General features: G+C 39.6%; 1 protein-coding gene across 1 annotated transcript in view; it reads right to left on the bottom strand.

The window, feature by feature from the left end:
* Nucleotides 1-18,295, bottom strand: part of FAM185A (family with sequence similarity 185 member A) — a gene marked incomplete at its 5' end in the record, with an annotated part of 51,988 nt that overhangs the window by 12,113 nt on the left and 21,580 nt on the right. The window contains 2 exons of the mRNA XM_075727729.1: nucleotides 1,113-1,208; nucleotides 11,436-11,477. Coding sequence (XP_075583844.1) covers nucleotides 1,113-1,208; nucleotides 11,436-11,477 — 138 coding nt within the window. The remainder of the gene's footprint in view (nucleotides 1-1,112; nucleotides 1,209-11,435; nucleotides 11,478-18,295) is intronic.

Genomic DNA, 18,295 nt, shown 5'->3' with positions numbered 1-18,295 from the left:
CACACATGCAGCTAATTTGTCACAAATGGGACATTTGCTACACTGCAGCTGTCAGCAGTTACTGTGACTTTACAGGGTAAATGAAACCAGAACTTCATCAACTTTGCCTTTACTAAACTGTGCTGCCAGAAGAGATGTCAAGCAATGTTTTGAAAATAACATAAATTAGCTTTTATTAAATACATTCCTCTTCGCTACTAATTCAGAGACACATAACTTAGTATTAAGTGATTCAAAAGGTAACTAGGAAATAATACAAATTTCTTTGCACCAATGGAACCAGAATAGCTTGTACAGAAGAGTGGCACACAAGTGATTTCAATGCATTTCCTTCATTATTCCCCTTCTGAGTAACTGCTAGATTTTAATAGGGCACACGCAGTCTCACAGACAACAAGAGAAGGGTACCAAATACCATGTTCATTGAAACCACCGGAAGTGTCTGACATGATGTTAAAGTCAACTATAGAAATGTTGTAGCATTGGGTTTTTTTGGGTAGTTGGGTTTTTTTCCCCTCCTCCCAAAACCAGGACTAACAAGGTGTATTCAGGGCTTTGTTATTTGCCATTCAGAAGGTATGATACTGTAAAACTATGAATCCAACTTTAGGAGTGAGCTTTTAATTAAGAAGTGAAATTCTAGTGAGTAATCAGGAGAAAAAAGGAAGAATGGTAGGGTAAGGCCTCTGATCTTTGCTTTTCTGCCTTCCAATTTCAATAATAGGACATTTCACCAGGAAAAAGAAATGTAAACATGTGATGTTGTCACCCTGCACGTACATACATCAGCACCATGGAGTAAACTGTGCTCAGGGCAAAGGAAGATTGTAATCCAAGCCAACTCTGCAGAATTCTGCTGGGTAGATTGCCAGGAAAAGAAGAAAGTATTGAAAAATAAAAGAAAATTCTGTAATCCATTTTAAGTATCATTGCCCCTTACAAAGTTTACTGTATTACAAATATATATACACATTTTCTAATAATGAGTTAAAAGAATGTAGATAAACAACAATCACAAGCTCATTTTTTCCAGACAAACAAAAAGCCCCCTTACCTCCTTTTCTTTTACATCATAAGCTGCCACAAAAAAATATTTTTTTTAGTTTGCTAACCTTTCTGGGATTTCAGATCCACTTTTCTTAATTGACTGACATAAACATCTATTGCCCCATGATGTGTAGAAGCTTTCAGAGTTCCATCTGATGAATCTAAAAACAAAAAAAAAAAGGAAAGAAATAAAAGAACTTGTGTATCATTCACTTTTTAAAAATAAAAATTTGCTAAAATCTTTCTTTGTACTTTAAACTGATTTTGTCAATTCTCCTGTGTTTGAGAATTTATATTAATTTACCGAACATCAGACTTCTCTTAGAAAAACAGGATTCTGAACAACACTTATCTCCCCAGTCCAGAATTACAGCATACACTGGTCCCAAGGCCATAGCCCTGTAGTTGTTACTGGACTTGCAGCATCTACAAAGCCTCAACAGCACTCCCCTCTTTCTACAAGAATTAATTCATTTTTGTGCGAAGATCAAGCACAAAATTTGAACACAAAGATCTATTTTAGTTTCCAAAAGAGATCATTTGCTCAGCCTATGCAGAGGGAGAACTTTATCCAGGAAAGCTACCCCATGCAAACAAGCAGCAGCTGTGCATTGTAACATGTTGTTACACAGAACAACTGTGTTATCAGGCTTTGTAAAGTCTGATTCACTACATCTGAATTTTAAACAAATGTTTGAGATAACTATTGCACTTTAATATACATAAGAAAACAGCATTCGTTCTTTGCCCTGGAACAGACACACCTAAATTTTCTTCTATACCTTATTAATTAAAATTTATGATAACAAAACTTTCTGAAGAAACCTTTTTACAAATAAAGACTTCAAGTAGCCTTAACTGTATACTTGAGAAGTAGTCTTTAATTACAATGTATTCAGTTTTAAATACACAAATTTCCACAATACTACAGTGAAGTCCTAAAGAGTTAACTTTTAAACTACTGAACACACCTACAGCTGATAAAAATTTCAAAGAAATTAAGCCACACAAGAAGCATGAAAAAATTACATATATATGTGAGCAAAAGGCAGTCAGTGAAATACCTTTTAAGATACACTGCTAGAAATTAAAGTATTGGCAAGAAATCTTGAAATACTGATAGAAACTGTGTTACTTAGTTTCTGGATGTGCATAGAAAGAGAAACACAGTCAAACTTTCAGAACTAGCCAAAAAAAAAAACCAAACCCTCAAACCTTCTCATTTTAAAAAGTAAAAACATTAATGAGAGAATGAAGTTGATTAGTCATAACAAGGATGTTCTAGCATTAATGCCTTAAGCTTGCCATAGAGTTTTAGCTCTAAATACACTCATCTGGAGCTTTTCTGATGCCCAATCTCAAGCACAGATGTGGAAGATCAGTGTATTACATACAAAAGTAAAAACATAGAAAGGGATTATTATCCCACAGCTAAAACTGATTTCTTTGGAGGGGAAAGTAACTTAAAAAAAAGTAGCCAATCCATATTTAGTCAGCTGAGAAACTGAGACTGTCTTTGACTAACAAGAAAACAGTAACAACTAGAACTGGATGGGAATGTTTTTCCCATCTCAGTAGACTGTGTTAAAGAAGTTCTGTTCCAAATCTGAAGGAAACAAATGAACTCTTCGTTAACTGAACTTAGTGAACTGGGGAAAAAAGTTTTCCTTGTGTAAGTCACAACGAAACATCTTATTGATAACTTTTTAAAATATTTGTAAGTTTGAAAATGTCATTTGAAAAGTCATTGAAACAGAAGAATTTTATATGGATCAATCTTTTTAATGAAACTTTTTTGTAGCAATAAATCAACATTTTAATGCAAAAGCTATTTTTGCAGATATGCCAAATCAAATTTAGTAACAGCCAATCACTGAGACTCCACATAACCTTGACAGAGATTTTGTTGACAACAGATGCAGGAAATATCCAGCCTCTGACTTTTCTGCTTTAAACAAAGCATGCAATTGGTTCCTTTATCTGCACTATGAAGAAAGAGGAGTCTGTGATAGGACAGCAACCCTTTCCAGGGAGAACAACTGCTAACAGTCTGTACACCACCACCAGCTGATGGTACTTTACAGGGACCAATGTTTATTCAGTGAATCCTTCCTCTTCAAATGCAAAAGCAGCTCATGAGATTCTTCACAGTGGAAAGATGCCTTTTGCAAATCTATTAGCCCTGCTTCAAGACTGAACAAGAGACTTCCTTTCTGGAAGTCACGGTTTAGCACCAGCCAGCAACTAAGCACCACGCAGCTGCTCGCTCACTCCCCCTGCCCCAATGGGATGGGGGAGAGAATTGGAGGAGTAAGAGTGAGAAACACTCCTGGGTTGAGATAAGGACAGTTTAATAATTGAAATAAAGTAAAATAGTAATGATAATAGTAATATAATAATGATAATAATAATAATATACAAAGCAAGTGATGCACAGTGCAATTGCTCACCACCCGCCAACCGATACCCAGACAGTTCCTGAGCAGCGATCGCTGCTCCCCAGCCAACCCCCCCCAGTTTCTATACTGAGCATGACACCATATGGTATGGAATAGCCCTGTGGCCAGTTTGGATCAACTATTCTGGCTGTGCCCCCTCCCAGTTTCTTGTGCACCTGGCAGAGCATGGGAAGCTGAAAAGTCCTTGACTAGCGTAAGCAGTACTTAGCAACAACTAAAACATCAGTGTGTTATCAGCATTCTTCTCATCCTAAATCCAAAACACAGCATTATGCCTGCTACTAGGAAGAAAATTAACTCTAACCCAGGACACTGGATTTTCAATTTTATACATATATGCATAAAAAAAAAAGAACTCTAATTTTGTGAGAGAGACTGGATTCTGTCTGCAGAAGGCATAAACAGAATAAAGGATGTAGGAAGAAGGCAGTAGGCATAGGTTCACTAAGGCACAAATTTACCTTGAAAGTAAAAAAACCCAAACAAACCCACAAAACAAAAAACAACTCAAAGGAAAACAGAACACTGTTTTGGGAGGATGACTGGCCAGATTTTGACTCCTGGAGTACACCACTGAACAGAAGTTTCTTATGGCAGAAGAAAATATAGCAAAGTTTCAAAACCACTGAGAACCTCGGCAGCATTAACCAAACACTAAAGCTGACGTTACAATACCTGTTTAGCTTTGATCTATGGAAATAACACAAAATATATTTTATGGAGACAACTGAATATGATTTATGTAAGGAATTTCATAGATATGATATTAAATACAAATGCTTAGATACAAATAAGAATGCCAAGAGACTTAAAGTTGTTCATCACTTCTGCAAAGTCTATTAAAGATGCTGCTTAAGTTTTGTCTCTAACTCTAAACAAGTGAGAAGGGCAAAAAACCAGAACATGCATTAAAAACTGCAAAGATGAGGTTATATAACAAAGGCCAAATATAAATAAATATTTCAACAAGAAAAATTACCCTTTATTAAATAACACAATCTGGTAGGACAAAATACATAACTGAAATAATGGAGACAATACATATTTTGCAGTTATAACAGGACAAAACTAAGGCAATTTATTTTTAAATACACACCCAGTGTTAGCTGAGATCAATGTGAATAACTGAAGGTAAAAACAAGAAGAAAAGTACAGAGTTTGAATTCAGAGTTTGCTAAGGACTGACAGCTCAAGGGGAAATACAAGCATGAGTTGTTCTACTGGAAGCAGAACAGATGGTCACTCTTGAGCAACTTCAGCTATTTAAGAATTTACTAGTATGGGGCGGGGGGGAAAAAGGGGGGAACAAAGTTTTTGTTAAGCTCTATGAAAAATAAGTGCAGCTTGAAGAATAAGACCTAAGTCACATAACCTGAGAGAGACTATACAACTGAAAGACCCACAAAGGTGACAAAACTGAAACATCGCTTGCAACATTTAGTATCTCTTCTTCCTTCATTTTATAAAGCCAACTACTAAAGAAAGAATTAAACACAAGTGATCTTTCCTTAAATAATAAGCAAAACCATATTTACTTTTCCTAACAGCACATAATGACTGACCTTGCTCATGTTAAAATCAGTGACAAAACTGATTTCAGTAGGAAAACAGAAAATAGTTATTATGATTTGGTTAAAGACAGGAGAAAGTATATGATTCCAGCATATCTGAAGTGTCAGGAAGATTTAATTCCTACTTAACTAGCTATCTAGTATCATTTGTGGATAAAGACTGGTCAATTTTCTTGTTTTAGTTCATTATTCTAAAACTGTCACATGACAAATATTATAAGAAACTGAAAAGCATACATTAAATAGACTACTTGCATGTGCTACTAAAAAATTATAAGTAGTCCTTACCATATTCACCATCCAGACCTGGCGAAACAAATGATGTAATACACAAAGCGAAGAAATCTCTCATTAAAACAATTCCTTTGCTAACTAAGTTGTCCAGATTATCCTCTTACATCTAAATGATCTATTTTCTACCTAGATTTTAAAGTTATATCCATTGGTTTTAAAGGCCATAGTCTCTTTTGGGTAACCTATTCTGTTCTGAAAAAGATCATTACATGCCTCAGTCCTGTACCATAATACAATGTGCCACGTACAACTTCACCTTGATAAGCCTCTGACTTACTGTAGATCGAATGGTATCTTCCCCTTTGAGTATTTATCCACACTGTCCCTATCTATGCATCTTCTTCCACAGACTATTATCATACTGTGTTAATCATCTCTGCAAACCAATTAGCTATAGGTGTCTACTATTTTAAATGTTTAAGATACTAACAGGATGGAAGCAACTTCTGAAGAGATATCTGCATCTAGTCAGGAACGTGATTGTCAGTAATATGAAATCCCCACAATGCTTCCTGTGGAAGTTTCAATAAGTTATGTAAAAATGCTCATCTGTGAGCCTTGAGTTGGAGGCTAGGAACTAGTGGTGAACTCCAGGGTCAATACTGGGTCCAGTCCTGTTTAACATCTTCATTAATGATCTGGATGATGGAGCAGAGTGTACCCTCACCAATTTGCTGATGACACAAAACTAGGAGAAGTGGCCAATACACCAAAAGGTTGTGTTGTCATCTAGAGGGCACTGGACAGGCTGGAGAAATGGGCTGGCAGGAACCCCATGAAGTTCAACAAGGAGACATGCAAAGTGTTGCACCTGCACAGGAACAACCCCAGGCACCAGGACATGCACCTGGGGGTCCTGGTGGACACCAGGTTGAACACAAGCCAGCAATGTACCTGTGCCACAAAGGCGGCAAATGGTATCTGGGCTGCATTAGATAAATCATTGTGAGCAGATCAAGAAAGGTGATTCTTCCTCTTTTGTTCAGCACTGGTGAGGCCACACCTTGAGCACCGTGTCCAGTTTTGGGCTCCCCAATACAAGAGAGACATGGACATGCTGGGCAGAGTCCAACAAAAGGCACAAAGATGATGAAGGGAGTGGAGCATCTCTCCTATGAGGAAAGGCTGAGAGAGCTGGGACTGCTCAGCCTGGAGAAAACAAGGCTCAGCAGAGATCATGTATATACCTTGATATATTGGCATATCCTTGGAGAATATGTATATGTATATTGAAAAGCTGTCCAGCCATGGTCCTGGGCAACCTGGTCTAGGTGACCCTGCTTGGAGGGAGGAGGAGGGACCAGATGACCTCCAGAGGTCATGTTCACTAAACATTATGCTTTCTTTTCTAGGACTTACTTTTTATTACAGATCAAAACATAACAGCCTCCTTTTAACAACAGCATTTCAGGATTTTATTTTCACAGTTTCAAAATTCATAGCTTGTGACACTTGTAAAGGAATAGTAAGAAAGTGTTAGCCTTAATTTCAGTATGTTTAAGGAGAATGCTGACCTACTAAAGGAACAAACCCTCAAACTAGAGTGATTTCTTCAGCATCAATGGTATTTTATCCCAACAGGAAAAGCACTTTGGGTTTTGCATTCCAGGTCTAATAAATAAATAGTATTCTACAATACTAAACACAGCCCTGTATTTTAACATGCGTAAGAGACATGCAGTTCTTTTATATTGTAGCTGCTTCTTTCCAAAAAGGATGAATACATTAGTCTAGCTCTGCATAGATTCATGGAAATTATATCTTCATTAGCCAAATTTTTGTAGATAAAAGTGGTATATGTGGGAAACATATGTTTGAAATATAATGAACACGCCTGATATTTACAAGAGACTGCATTTCTTAGAACATACCTAATGTATATTAAATAATAGTGATAGTACTTAAGGAGATGTACAAGAGCATTTTGGATTGAGTTAGAGAGCTTTCAGTGCACCTCAACTAGTGAGGGAAAGAAACAATTTTTCAGAAGAATCTATCATTTTTCCACTTGTGGCATCCTATGAAAGACTTTCAGACATCATATCTGTAGGAAAATACTGCCTGTTAGAAGTTATTAGAGTTGGATCATACTTGGATGTCTAGTTATATTTCTACTGTCTGGAATGTAGACTGTTAGCTCTATATTGGAACAGAAGTATCTACTTGTGGATGAAATGGGTGTAGTCCATTTTTCTGCTACGAAAAAATAGGTATTGACAACTGTAGCAAGATATACATTCTACAAGTAAAAAAATATATATTTTTTGACTATATGTAGTCAAAAAAATAAAATATTACTCCAAACCCAATATAAACTTAAGTACTACTGTAACATTGGGAATCTTCAGCACCATTATATGAGATGCTAGAAAACATACATGATGTAACATCACCAAAATTGTTTATGGCTAACAGAACATGTACAGAAGTAAAAAAGTTTATTCTTTTAAGCTGCAAGGAAAACCCTGTTATTCTCAAAGCAGCTACTTCTTCTGTATGCTCCAATTTTAAGTAGTTTGTCCATGACATAAGCTCTGTCTAGAACACTATATAACCTACATTCAAAATGACACAGGGAGAGGGAAGGGGAACATGGAAGCAAAGACTGATGATAAAACCAAGCAGTAACTCAGTAGATATTAACTCATAGTGGACTATTTTTTTTTTAACTTTCATTTTTCATAACCTGCCACCTGAGGGATAATAAAAAGCAGCTGATTCCAACCTGTCTGGAGAGCAGCACCCTTAGTATAGGATGGTGTGGAAGAAAGCATGGGAACAATGGGAAAAAACATTACAGGTCTGTTATCAGCAGAACACAGAAGAAAGTCAAGTTCTGAGATACAAGGTTGGAAGATGAAGGACACTTAAAATGAGAGCCAGAACATTAACATACTTCAAACAGATGGCAAAGACTTAATAGTAATTAGTTCTATTGATCTAGAGACAAGTGTGTGCATGGGTATTTTTTTAAAGTACTTAAGAGCTGTACTTTATGAAGTACAGTAAATGCCTTTAGTGGAATTCAGAAATGAGGTTTTTAATTTAAAAATTCCCTGTATCACATACTAAAAACTGAACCCTCAAGACAAAACTCACAGATGCAGCATTACTTGTAAAAACACTAAGTGTTTTATTGTTTTCTTTTTCAGTTATCCAAAACTGTCTTAAATACCATAATCGTTTTCCATAATTGATTCCCTTCTTAAAATAAACTTTGATGTTTTGTCTCAGTACTAGGAAATTGCCTTATGACAACACTCTCTCATCACAGAGGATCTCGGACACCCAAGTTCACTTTCATGTCAGGACTATACTAAAATTTATGTTTTTGAGAAAGTTGGTATGTTCTTAATTGTTAGGTTTCCGTTGATTTGAGACAGTGGGCGTCACAGCTGAAGTCACTGAAGCCTTCAGGTTGTCTAGTGTGGGTTACTGAAGAAAGAAGTTAGCAGAGTAAGGCAAACTGACACTGACATATTTACAAAAAAACATTTCTTGGATCTCAGTTAGCGTCTTCCTTGCCAGAATAAGTCCCTGCTGCCCATAAGCTGGTTAAGGTTGTTTCCTCCGCTCTGAAACAAAACAACCACCATAAGCTTTATCATTTCTGACTATACCAAACACAGAAGATTCATTTCTTCAATGGATAATTGGGTTAAACATAAGTAATCCAGTAAGAAAACACATTTTTTTTTCTTTTTTGAGCTGGTAGGGGACAATTTGTCTTGGCAGCAGAGTAGAGAATACATAATCAGACCACGCCAGTAACATTGAGAAATAAGCACATTTAGCAGGTCTGAACATGAGCCAGCAGCGTGCCCTGGCAGAAAAGAAGTCCAACAGTATCCTTGGCAGCATTAACTGGAGCATGGCCAGTGTATCAAGGGAAGGGATTATCTCCCTCTACTCAGCACTTACTAGACCACATCTAGTTTTCTTATGAATTTACCGAATAAAAATGTAAAAGATTAAGCGAGTTCTAACAACAAAGTACTCCATTACTTTTTGCAAGATTATTCAGATTTCTAATGACTATTTTAAGTAGTAACTTAAACTAGAAGTAAAAATAGGTCTGGTTGTTTTAAATTAATGTCATTCAAAACCCACAGAACATTTGTTAGAAGTAGGAAGCTTCTGATGCAGGGTTGGAAAAAAAATTTGGACTCACAAAGCTCACAGTATAGGGGAGAAAAAAGAGAATAATCCCTACTTTCATACTTTAACCATATCAGTGTGAAACACTGCCATGTGCTTAAGATCAGACTAAATTTTGGATAGAGTCTTCAAAAAATAAAAATAAGATTTACACAAACAAGTAATACCAAAATAAAAAAACAAGTCAAACAAAGCTATTCTATAATTAAAAAAATCAGAGAATTCAAGGGAGTGAGAGACAACAGCATTGGTTTCCTATTTTAATGTAGAATTACACAGGAATAAGAAACCATCAATAGAGTCACTTGTATTTTCCCCAAAATATTTTGAAAAAAACTCAGCACCCTCAACTATGTTTTAGTTTGACTTGTAAATAAATCTCTCAAAAGCTAAGGATACATCCCCGAAACCTAGAGATGAGTGCATTTTTTCAGTTAACTGATAAAATTCTACCTCCAGTGAAATAAATAACTACATCCCTATGAAAACCCAGACAAGGAAGTTGGAAAGATCGGAGTTATTCTTCCTGTTTCTGTCAGGTCTCTGTCAAGCCAAAAAGCTATCCTGTTGCATACATTTCTCATACACAAAAACCTTTCACTTAAAACTTTACACTTTCTCAAGTTTCTAGAGTTGAACCTCTGGATCTCAAGTCATTTGCCTTTGGAAAAATCCATGAAAATCTAAAGGATGTTTAATGGTCTTTAGGAAAAGATTAAGTCTAACTAGTGCTTTCAGAATTGAAATCTGAAAAATAAAGTTTATTCAACTGTAAGATATGTCTTAATGTTTAAGCTGAACCTGGTTAATTAAGGAAAATAATCATCTGTTGATGGAAAAAGCTACCTCCTGCATTAAGAAACCTTTATTTAAACACTCTTCATATTCTATGAGTTTATTTAACAGAAGGAAAAACACTCTAGCAAGCTTAATTTAATTCTGTGGTTAATGACTAACTCATAAGAATGTGTACTGCATTCATTTTCCAGGAATGTTAATACAGATTGCTTAGAAACATAAGACGACTTGTAACCATACAGCTTGTCCCTGAACAATGCTTAGTGAGTGACTATGGTTACTATCATTAGCAGAAGCTTTTGAGATTTGGACCTGTAACCAAGTTTATTTACAGAAGGGGAAATCCTTCTGTGTACATTCAAGAGACACTGAGCCTTGTCTACGATTCTGTTACTTCAATTTTCTGCCATAGAAATAAGCAGAATTAGAGTTTCTTACTTTTGTGTTGATGTACTATACAATGGTCAAAAAAGGGGCCCTAATATTTTCCTAGAATAATGCAACTGATATAATGTATACCATAATTGATAACTCCAAGTTATCTTGTTGCATAAAAGCTTAAGTTCCTGAAAGAAAATTTCTGAGCTGTTTTTATTTCTGAAGGGAAAACAATAATTAGCATAATAGCTTGGGAGCATTGTTTGAATTATCACAAGCCTTGGCCCCCAATATGTAATGCATCACTGATTAATTTTTATATCACAAAACATTTAACATAGCTAATCATTGATATCAACAAATGTAAGATAGAGAACTAGGTTAAAGACAAAATGATTGCATTTGATGCATGCTTAGTCTTTTCTCACTTCCTTTATCCCATCTTCATCTAAAAGATGACACCTAGACTCAGTCTAACTTGTGCAAAGCCCAGCGGGTACTGTGGTACCAAAAGCTAGACAGTGTGCCTTGCCCAACTGCAAAAGGCTGACAGTCAAGTTTGGAAAGGCTCTCCTCCAGCTACACAGCTATCAGTGCTACTCCTGAAAAGAAGAGGGCAGAAATATCTGAGGAATCACTTCCTTTTTACTTTCCCTATGAATACTGAGCTTTTAGAAGGGAGAAGGGAAGAGCGAGAAAAGAGGTATCTCAGAGTCAAGGTAGAACCTACCTACTGTGATACTCCCTGTTTTGGTCTGAAGGCTGGTGTTACCTATTAGGAAAAGAAAAGGGGAAAAAATGTTAAAGGCATATATTTAACTGGTTTCTGAAATCATAACAAAGACTAAAGTAATTTGATCTATACAAGAGCATTATAGTTGTAGTAGTATATCTAATTTGCATACAGAATCATGGAATTGCTTAGGTTGGAAAAGACCTTTAAGATCGTAAGTCCAACCATAAACCTAGCACTGCCAAGTCCACCACTAAGCCATGGTCCTAAGCACCACACCTACACATCTTTTAAATAACTCCAGGGATGGGGACTCCACCACTTCCCTGGGCAGCCTTTTACATCTTGTTTTTATTTTGATGTTGTTGGCTTCTTTCTAAAATCACGGAGTCTCCCCGCAAAAAAATGTGAAGCCGTACGTATGTATACACACATATACACATGTATGTATACATATGTACATATACAAGTTTATCTCTCTCTTTGTGAAGAACACTGAGAACTTAAAAATTGCCTGGCTTTTCTGACCCAAAGCAAAATATAAAATATATATAAAAGCCAAATAGCATAAACCAGTTATATTGCTTGAATAATGTTGCTTTACAAACAAAAATCTCAACACATGTGGGTAACAATGAAATGATTCCAGACGAGGAAAACACTCCGAGTAAAGCTTAGAGGCACAGACTGGATGTGAGGGAGAGAAAAGCAGAGAGGCATTGCGAGGCTGAAGCACAATATTTTCTTACTTTATTTTGGGCTAAATTTTTAATTTTTTTAAATTGTTCTGATGCCTGCAACAGCACTATGGATGATTTAAGTAGTTCAATAGGATAAGTAACAAAAACTGTTTCCATTTTCCTTTTTTTATTTACATACATATGCACATGCCCCTTCCCTCTGGGGGACATTTTTGCTTTATGCTCAAAGGCTACTTCCTGGACAATCACCTAAAGAATCACTGAATGTTACCTAATCCCTCCAAGCTTGTTCTTATGTGCATGACGAACCATTGTCAATATTTTTCATTGGATTCAGCAAGATCTAAGTATGTTGGGCAAACTGGAGAACATCAGACAGTATGTAAGGCACAGAATGTAGAATGGTCTCCTACTGACCTTGCATTGCTTTGAACAGGCACTGGTATTTTATCTTTAAATGTCAAAATAAATACTCTTCCCCTTTACCTGTGGTATCAAGAGAATCTGGAAGGAGGACAGATGTACCTCATAACAAAAAAGCCATCTAGGCTGCTAACAGTCTAACAAAGTTGGTAGAAACTTCCGTAGTACCATGCATGTTACACATGTATAACTGCCTCCCCACAAATGCTTTAAATGAAAAAAACTAAACCACAACATGTCATTCCTGCCACTCCCTCATCCTCCCAGGAGGATAACAGATTGAAAAATAAGGTTGATCACAGTAAGTTAGTAATACACAGTATTCACAACAATTTTCAGATCTTTCAGAAGAGGCCTTTAAAATTTGCAGACGGATCAAACTCTGCTCTCATCTTCTGTAATTACACAGTAGTGAACAGCCATTAGGGTAGAATGCATTCCACTGTATATGACCTGTACTGTTTTTCTTAGCGGTCCATGGGCTAAAAGCTAGAAAAGCAGCCTATCATCAATAGTCTTAAATTCATCATTTCAAGCACAAACTGTACAAAATACTTAGGGGTTCTGAAAATCAGAGTCAAAACAAAACCATATCTCAATGAACTTGAAAGACACTTGGCTTTACTGCTTGTTGTTTTTAGAAGGCACACTATAATTATTCCACCCTTTTCCCCATTTTATCATGGCTAGTACTTATTTTTGTACAACCTACAAAAAAGCCTAGGGTTTGGTCAGCTAGCAACTCCCATGGAGCTGAAGCTAGATTATACTCTGTCTGAACATAGCCCCTGGGACTTGCAGATTTGCTGGTCTGCTCTTAGTTTTTCTGGGTTTTTTGTTTTCCATTTTGATAAGCAGGTCCTTGAAAAATATGAAACATTTGGAATCAAACTCCTATTAACTACGAACTTATATGGCAGATACAACTAACATTGCATAATGTAAACATATTAGTGTGAGAGGATCACTTCAAGCGTTTATCTGCAACAAAAGTTGCTTTTAAAGCAGATAGCAATGTCCTGCTGTGTTGTGACCTGTACTGTCTACAGTGCACAGAAGTGTACTTTTGGTCATGTAATTGTTCCATGAAGGCCAGCACTAACAAATTGTAAGCTAGCCAAGTATTTTTTGGACACATCAAGAGCAAAGTGAAAAACCTCACTAGAGGTAATTACTAGGTCAGCTAGAAAGCTCAATGGCACCTGACATCTCTAACGCCAGTTACAGAAACTGATTAAAATGACTCAAAACCCAATTTCTTCAAAATAATGCATTATTCATTTGCTGTAAAACTATGAAGCATGCAAAAGACCAATTAAGAATGCCTACATGCATATTCTTTTACCTTTACCTTCTTTTTCTTTGCAAGACTGATTAGATTCAATAGGGACCATTTACCCCCTTCCCTTCAGTTGTGGGTTGGACTACAGAAACACACATGCATACTCACTGATACTCCAACACAGATCTTAATCCCCCATTCTAAGGGCATCTTAAATATTTTAGTGACTTCAGATACATACACGGGGAACAGCCCATTTCTGGACATTTCAATCTAGCTGTCTCATTGGATATATGAATTACTTAGATTTTACATTAAAAGGTGCTTGCAAAATGCAAGCTATTTTGTTATTTTAAGACAGCATTACTCAAATTCCCTGTAGCACGAGTAAAATTTACACTTTCTCAAAGATAGTAATTTTTAATATGAAAATACTTAAGAAAGATACCTTTAAGTAAAATCGGAAATTCTATTAAGTTTTTAAATTACTAGTAAAGTACAAACACAACAATTATGCACTGAAAGGATTGAAATCTAGCCGACATTAAAAAGCGAGCAAAACTCAAATGAAAAGTCAAATGTTCAAACTACCATTTGTATTCATCCTGCTAATAGCGATACAGGCATTCTATAAAAAACAAAGTGATAGTAATTTTTGTTCTATAACAAAAATACCAGTTTCAACAACATTTAATACCCAGTACACAAAATATACACCCACCTTCTTTAAAAATAAAAGGCTCAGACAATCTTTTGTCTGTAACTTGCTTGTATCGGGCTGGTGGGGGATTTTTTTGTCTGGTTTTTTGTGACAGCAAAGAAAATTTAACTTCTGATTATATGCTCATGCCTGCATAATCTGAGGCACTGGACAGCACGAGTATTATCAGTATCACTGTTATGGGATTGCTTAAGGACTGCAATGCAGAATCACTAAAGTGTTTCTACACAGAGTCAGTTTTAGTCTTTCAGGTCCTAATTTTAATTTCATTCAGGCCCTTCCTGAGCCAAGTTTGCACTCAAGCTTGGGCACCGACAGCGTTGGAATTGTACAGCCTGAGTTTCAACTACAAAATGGGTCTCAGGCAAGTTTGTAAAGTTTGTGTTGCCCTGACTTCAAAGTTCTCAGTGCAAAAGCAATGAAGTCTAGCTCAGTTTTGTGCACAGATGTGCACAAGCCTGTCACTTGTACCGGAGGGCAGCGGAGATGGCAAACGTCTTCGCTGTGACCAGGTAGATAATCTCCTCAGCCTGGTGGCAGAGCTGAAGGAGGAGGTGGAAAGGCTGAGGAGTATCAGGGAGTGCGAGAGGGAAATAGACTGGTGGAGCCGCACCCTGCCGTCCCTGGGGCCAGGGCAGCAGGCAGGGGCCCCACAAGGAGCGGAGGATCCCCTGCCCTCTTGCCGGCAAGCAGGAGGAGGGGATCCAAGAGACAGGGGGATGGAAACAGGTCCCTGCCCGGGGAAGCAGGCAAATCCCCTCCCGGCCTCCCTCCCCTCCCCAGCTGCCCTCACACAACAGATACGGGGCTCTGGGAGCTGAGGGCCAGGCGAGCGGGGAGGGAGGTGAAAGCGAAGGTCCATCCAGGGGGTTGCTGAGGGCCAGTCAGTCACCCCACAGATTATGACTGCCCCTGTTAAGAAAAAAAGGAGGGTAATTGTGGTGGGCGATTCCCTCCTGTGGAAAACTGAGGGCCCAATCTGCTGTCTGGACCCATCCCACAGGGAAGCCTGCTGCCTCCCTGGGGCCCGGGTTAGGGACGTTACCAGGAAACTGCCCGGCCTCGTGAGGCCCTCCCATTATTGCCCGTTGCTGGCTGTACAGGTGGGCAGTGGTGAGATTGCAGAGAGAAGTCCTAAGGCAATGAAGAGGGACTTCAGGGCACTGGGGCGATTGCTCGCAGGATCGGGAGCGCAGGTAGTGTTTTCCTCAATCCCGTCAGTGGCAGCTAGGAGTGCTGAAAGGAATGGGAAAACTCACCTGAATAACAGGTGGCTCAGAGGCTGGAGCCATCAGTGGAATTTTGGGTTTTTCCATCTCAGGGAGGTTTACACAGCACTGGGCCTGCTGGCAGCTGATGGAGATCGGCTGTCTCCAAAGGGGAAAAGGATTCTTGCCCATGAGTTGGCGGGACTCGTTGAGAGGGCTTTAAACTACGTTTGAAGGGGGAAGGGGATATAAATGGGCCCGCTAGTGAGGAGCCCAGGGGCGGCATGGCAATGTTGGGAGCGAAATCGATAGCCCGGCTCAAGTGCATCTACACCAATGCACGTAGCATGGGCAACAAACAGGAGGAGCTGGAAGCCCTTGTGCAGCAGGATGGCTATGACATAGTTGCCATCACAGAAACGTGGTGGGACAACTCTCATGACTGGGGTGCTGCACTGGAGGGCTATAAGCTCTTCAGAAGGGATAGGCAGGGAGGGAGAGGCGAGGCAGTGGGGTGGCTCTGTATGTTAGGGAGTGTTTTGACTGTACAGAGCTCAACAGTGGTGATGACAAGGTCAAGTGCTTATGGGTAAGGATGAGGGGGAAGGCCAGCAAGGCAGATGTCCTGTTGGGAGTCTGCTATAGACCACCCAACCAGAATGCAGGGATAGATGAAGCGTTCTACAAGCAGCTGGCAGAAGTCTCACAATCACCAGCCCCTGTTCTCGTGGGGGACTTCAACTTGCCGGACATCTGCTGGAAATACAACACAGCAGAGAGGCAACAGTCTCAAAAGTTCCTAGAGTGCGTGGAGGATAACTTTCTGACACAGCTGGTAAGCGAGCCTACCAGGGGAGGTGCCTCACTTGACCTGCTGCTTACAAACAGAGAAGGACTGGTGGGAGATGTCATGGTTGGAGGCTGTCTTGGGCTTAGCAACCACGATATGATAGAGTTCTCGATTCTTGGCGATGTAAAGAGGAGGGGCAGCAAAACTGTTACCACGGACTTCCAGAGGGCAGACTTTGGCCTCTTCAGGACGCTGGTTGGGAAAGTCCCTTGGGAGGCAGTCCTGAAGGGCAAAGGGGTCCAGGAAGGCTGGGCCTTCTTCAAGATGGAAGTCTTAAGGGCACAGGAGCAGGCTGTCCCTGTGTGCCATAAGACCAACCGGCAGGGAAAACAACTGGCCTGGCTGAACAGCGAGCTTCTGCAGGGACTCAGGGAACAAAGGAGAATCTACAGCCTTTGGAAGAAGGGGAGGGCAACTCAGGAAGAGTACAGGGATCTTGTTAGGTCATGCAGAGAGGAAATTAGAAAGGCAAAAGCCCAGCTAGAACTCAATCTGGCCACTATTGTAAAAGATAATAAAAAATGTTTTTAAAAGTACATCAACAATAAAAGGAGAGCCAAGGAGAATCTCCATCCTTTGCTGGATGTGGGGGGGAACATTGTCACTAAGGATCAGGAAGAGGCTGAGGTACTTAATGCCGCCTTTGCCTCTGTGTTTAACAGCCAGACCAGTCATCCCCAGGGTACTCAGCCCTCTGAGCTGGAAGACAGGGATGGGGAGCAGAATGGAGCCCTCATAGTCCAGGAGGAAGCAGTTAATGACCTGCAATGCCACCTGGATGCTCACAAGTCTATGGGGCCAGATGGGATCCACCCGAGAGTACTGAGGGAGCTGGCAGAGGAGCTCGCCAAGCCACTCTCCATCATCTGTCAGCAGTCCTGGTTAACAGGGGAGGTCCCTGATGACTGGAGGCTTGTGAATGTGACGCCCATCTACAAGAAGGGCCAGAAGGAGGACCCTGGGAACTACAGGCCTGTCAGCCTGACCTCAGTGCCAGGGAAGATTATGGAGAGGTTCATATTAAGTGAACTCAACAGGCATGTGCAGGTCAACCAGGGGATCAGGCCCAGTCAGCATGGGTTCATGAAAGGCAGGTCCTGCTTGACCAACCTGATCTCTTTTTATGACCTGGTGACCCACCTGGTAGATGATGGAAAGGCTGTGGATGTCATTTACCTGGACTTTAGCAAAGCCTTTGACACAGTCTCCCATAGCATTCTCCTTGGGAAGCTGGCAGCTCATGGCTTGGATGGGCATACTCTTCGCTGGGTAAAAAACTGGTTGGGTGGCCGAGCCCAGAGAGTAGTGGTAAATGGAGTTAAGTCCAGTTGGCGGCTGGTCACAAGTGGTATTCCCCAGGGCTCTGCTTTGGGGCCAGCCTTGTTCAATATCTTTATCAATGATCTGGATGAGGGGATTGAGTGCGCCCTCAGTAAGTTTGCAGATGACACCAGGTTGGGTGGGAGTGTCGATCTGCTGGAGGGTAGGATGGCCCTGCAGAGGGACCTGGACAGGCTGGACCGATGGGCCAAGGCGAACTGTATGAGGTTCAACAAGGCCAAGTGCCAGGTCCTGCACTTACGTCACAACAACCCCATGCAATGCTACAGGCTTGGGGAAGAGTGGCTGGAAAGCTGCCTGGCCGAAAAGGACCTGGGGGTGTTGGTCAACA

Source organism: Pelecanus crispus, chromosome 1 (genome assembly GCF_030463565.1).
Source record: "Pelecanus crispus isolate bPelCri1 chromosome 1, bPelCri1.pri, whole genome shotgun sequence".
In the NCBI taxonomy this organism is placed as follows: Eukaryota; Metazoa; Chordata; class Aves; order Pelecaniformes; family Pelecanidae; genus Pelecanus; species Pelecanus crispus.
The sequence above is the reverse complement of the archived record's forward strand: the minus strand, read 5'-3'. Positions and strand labels throughout refer to the sequence as shown.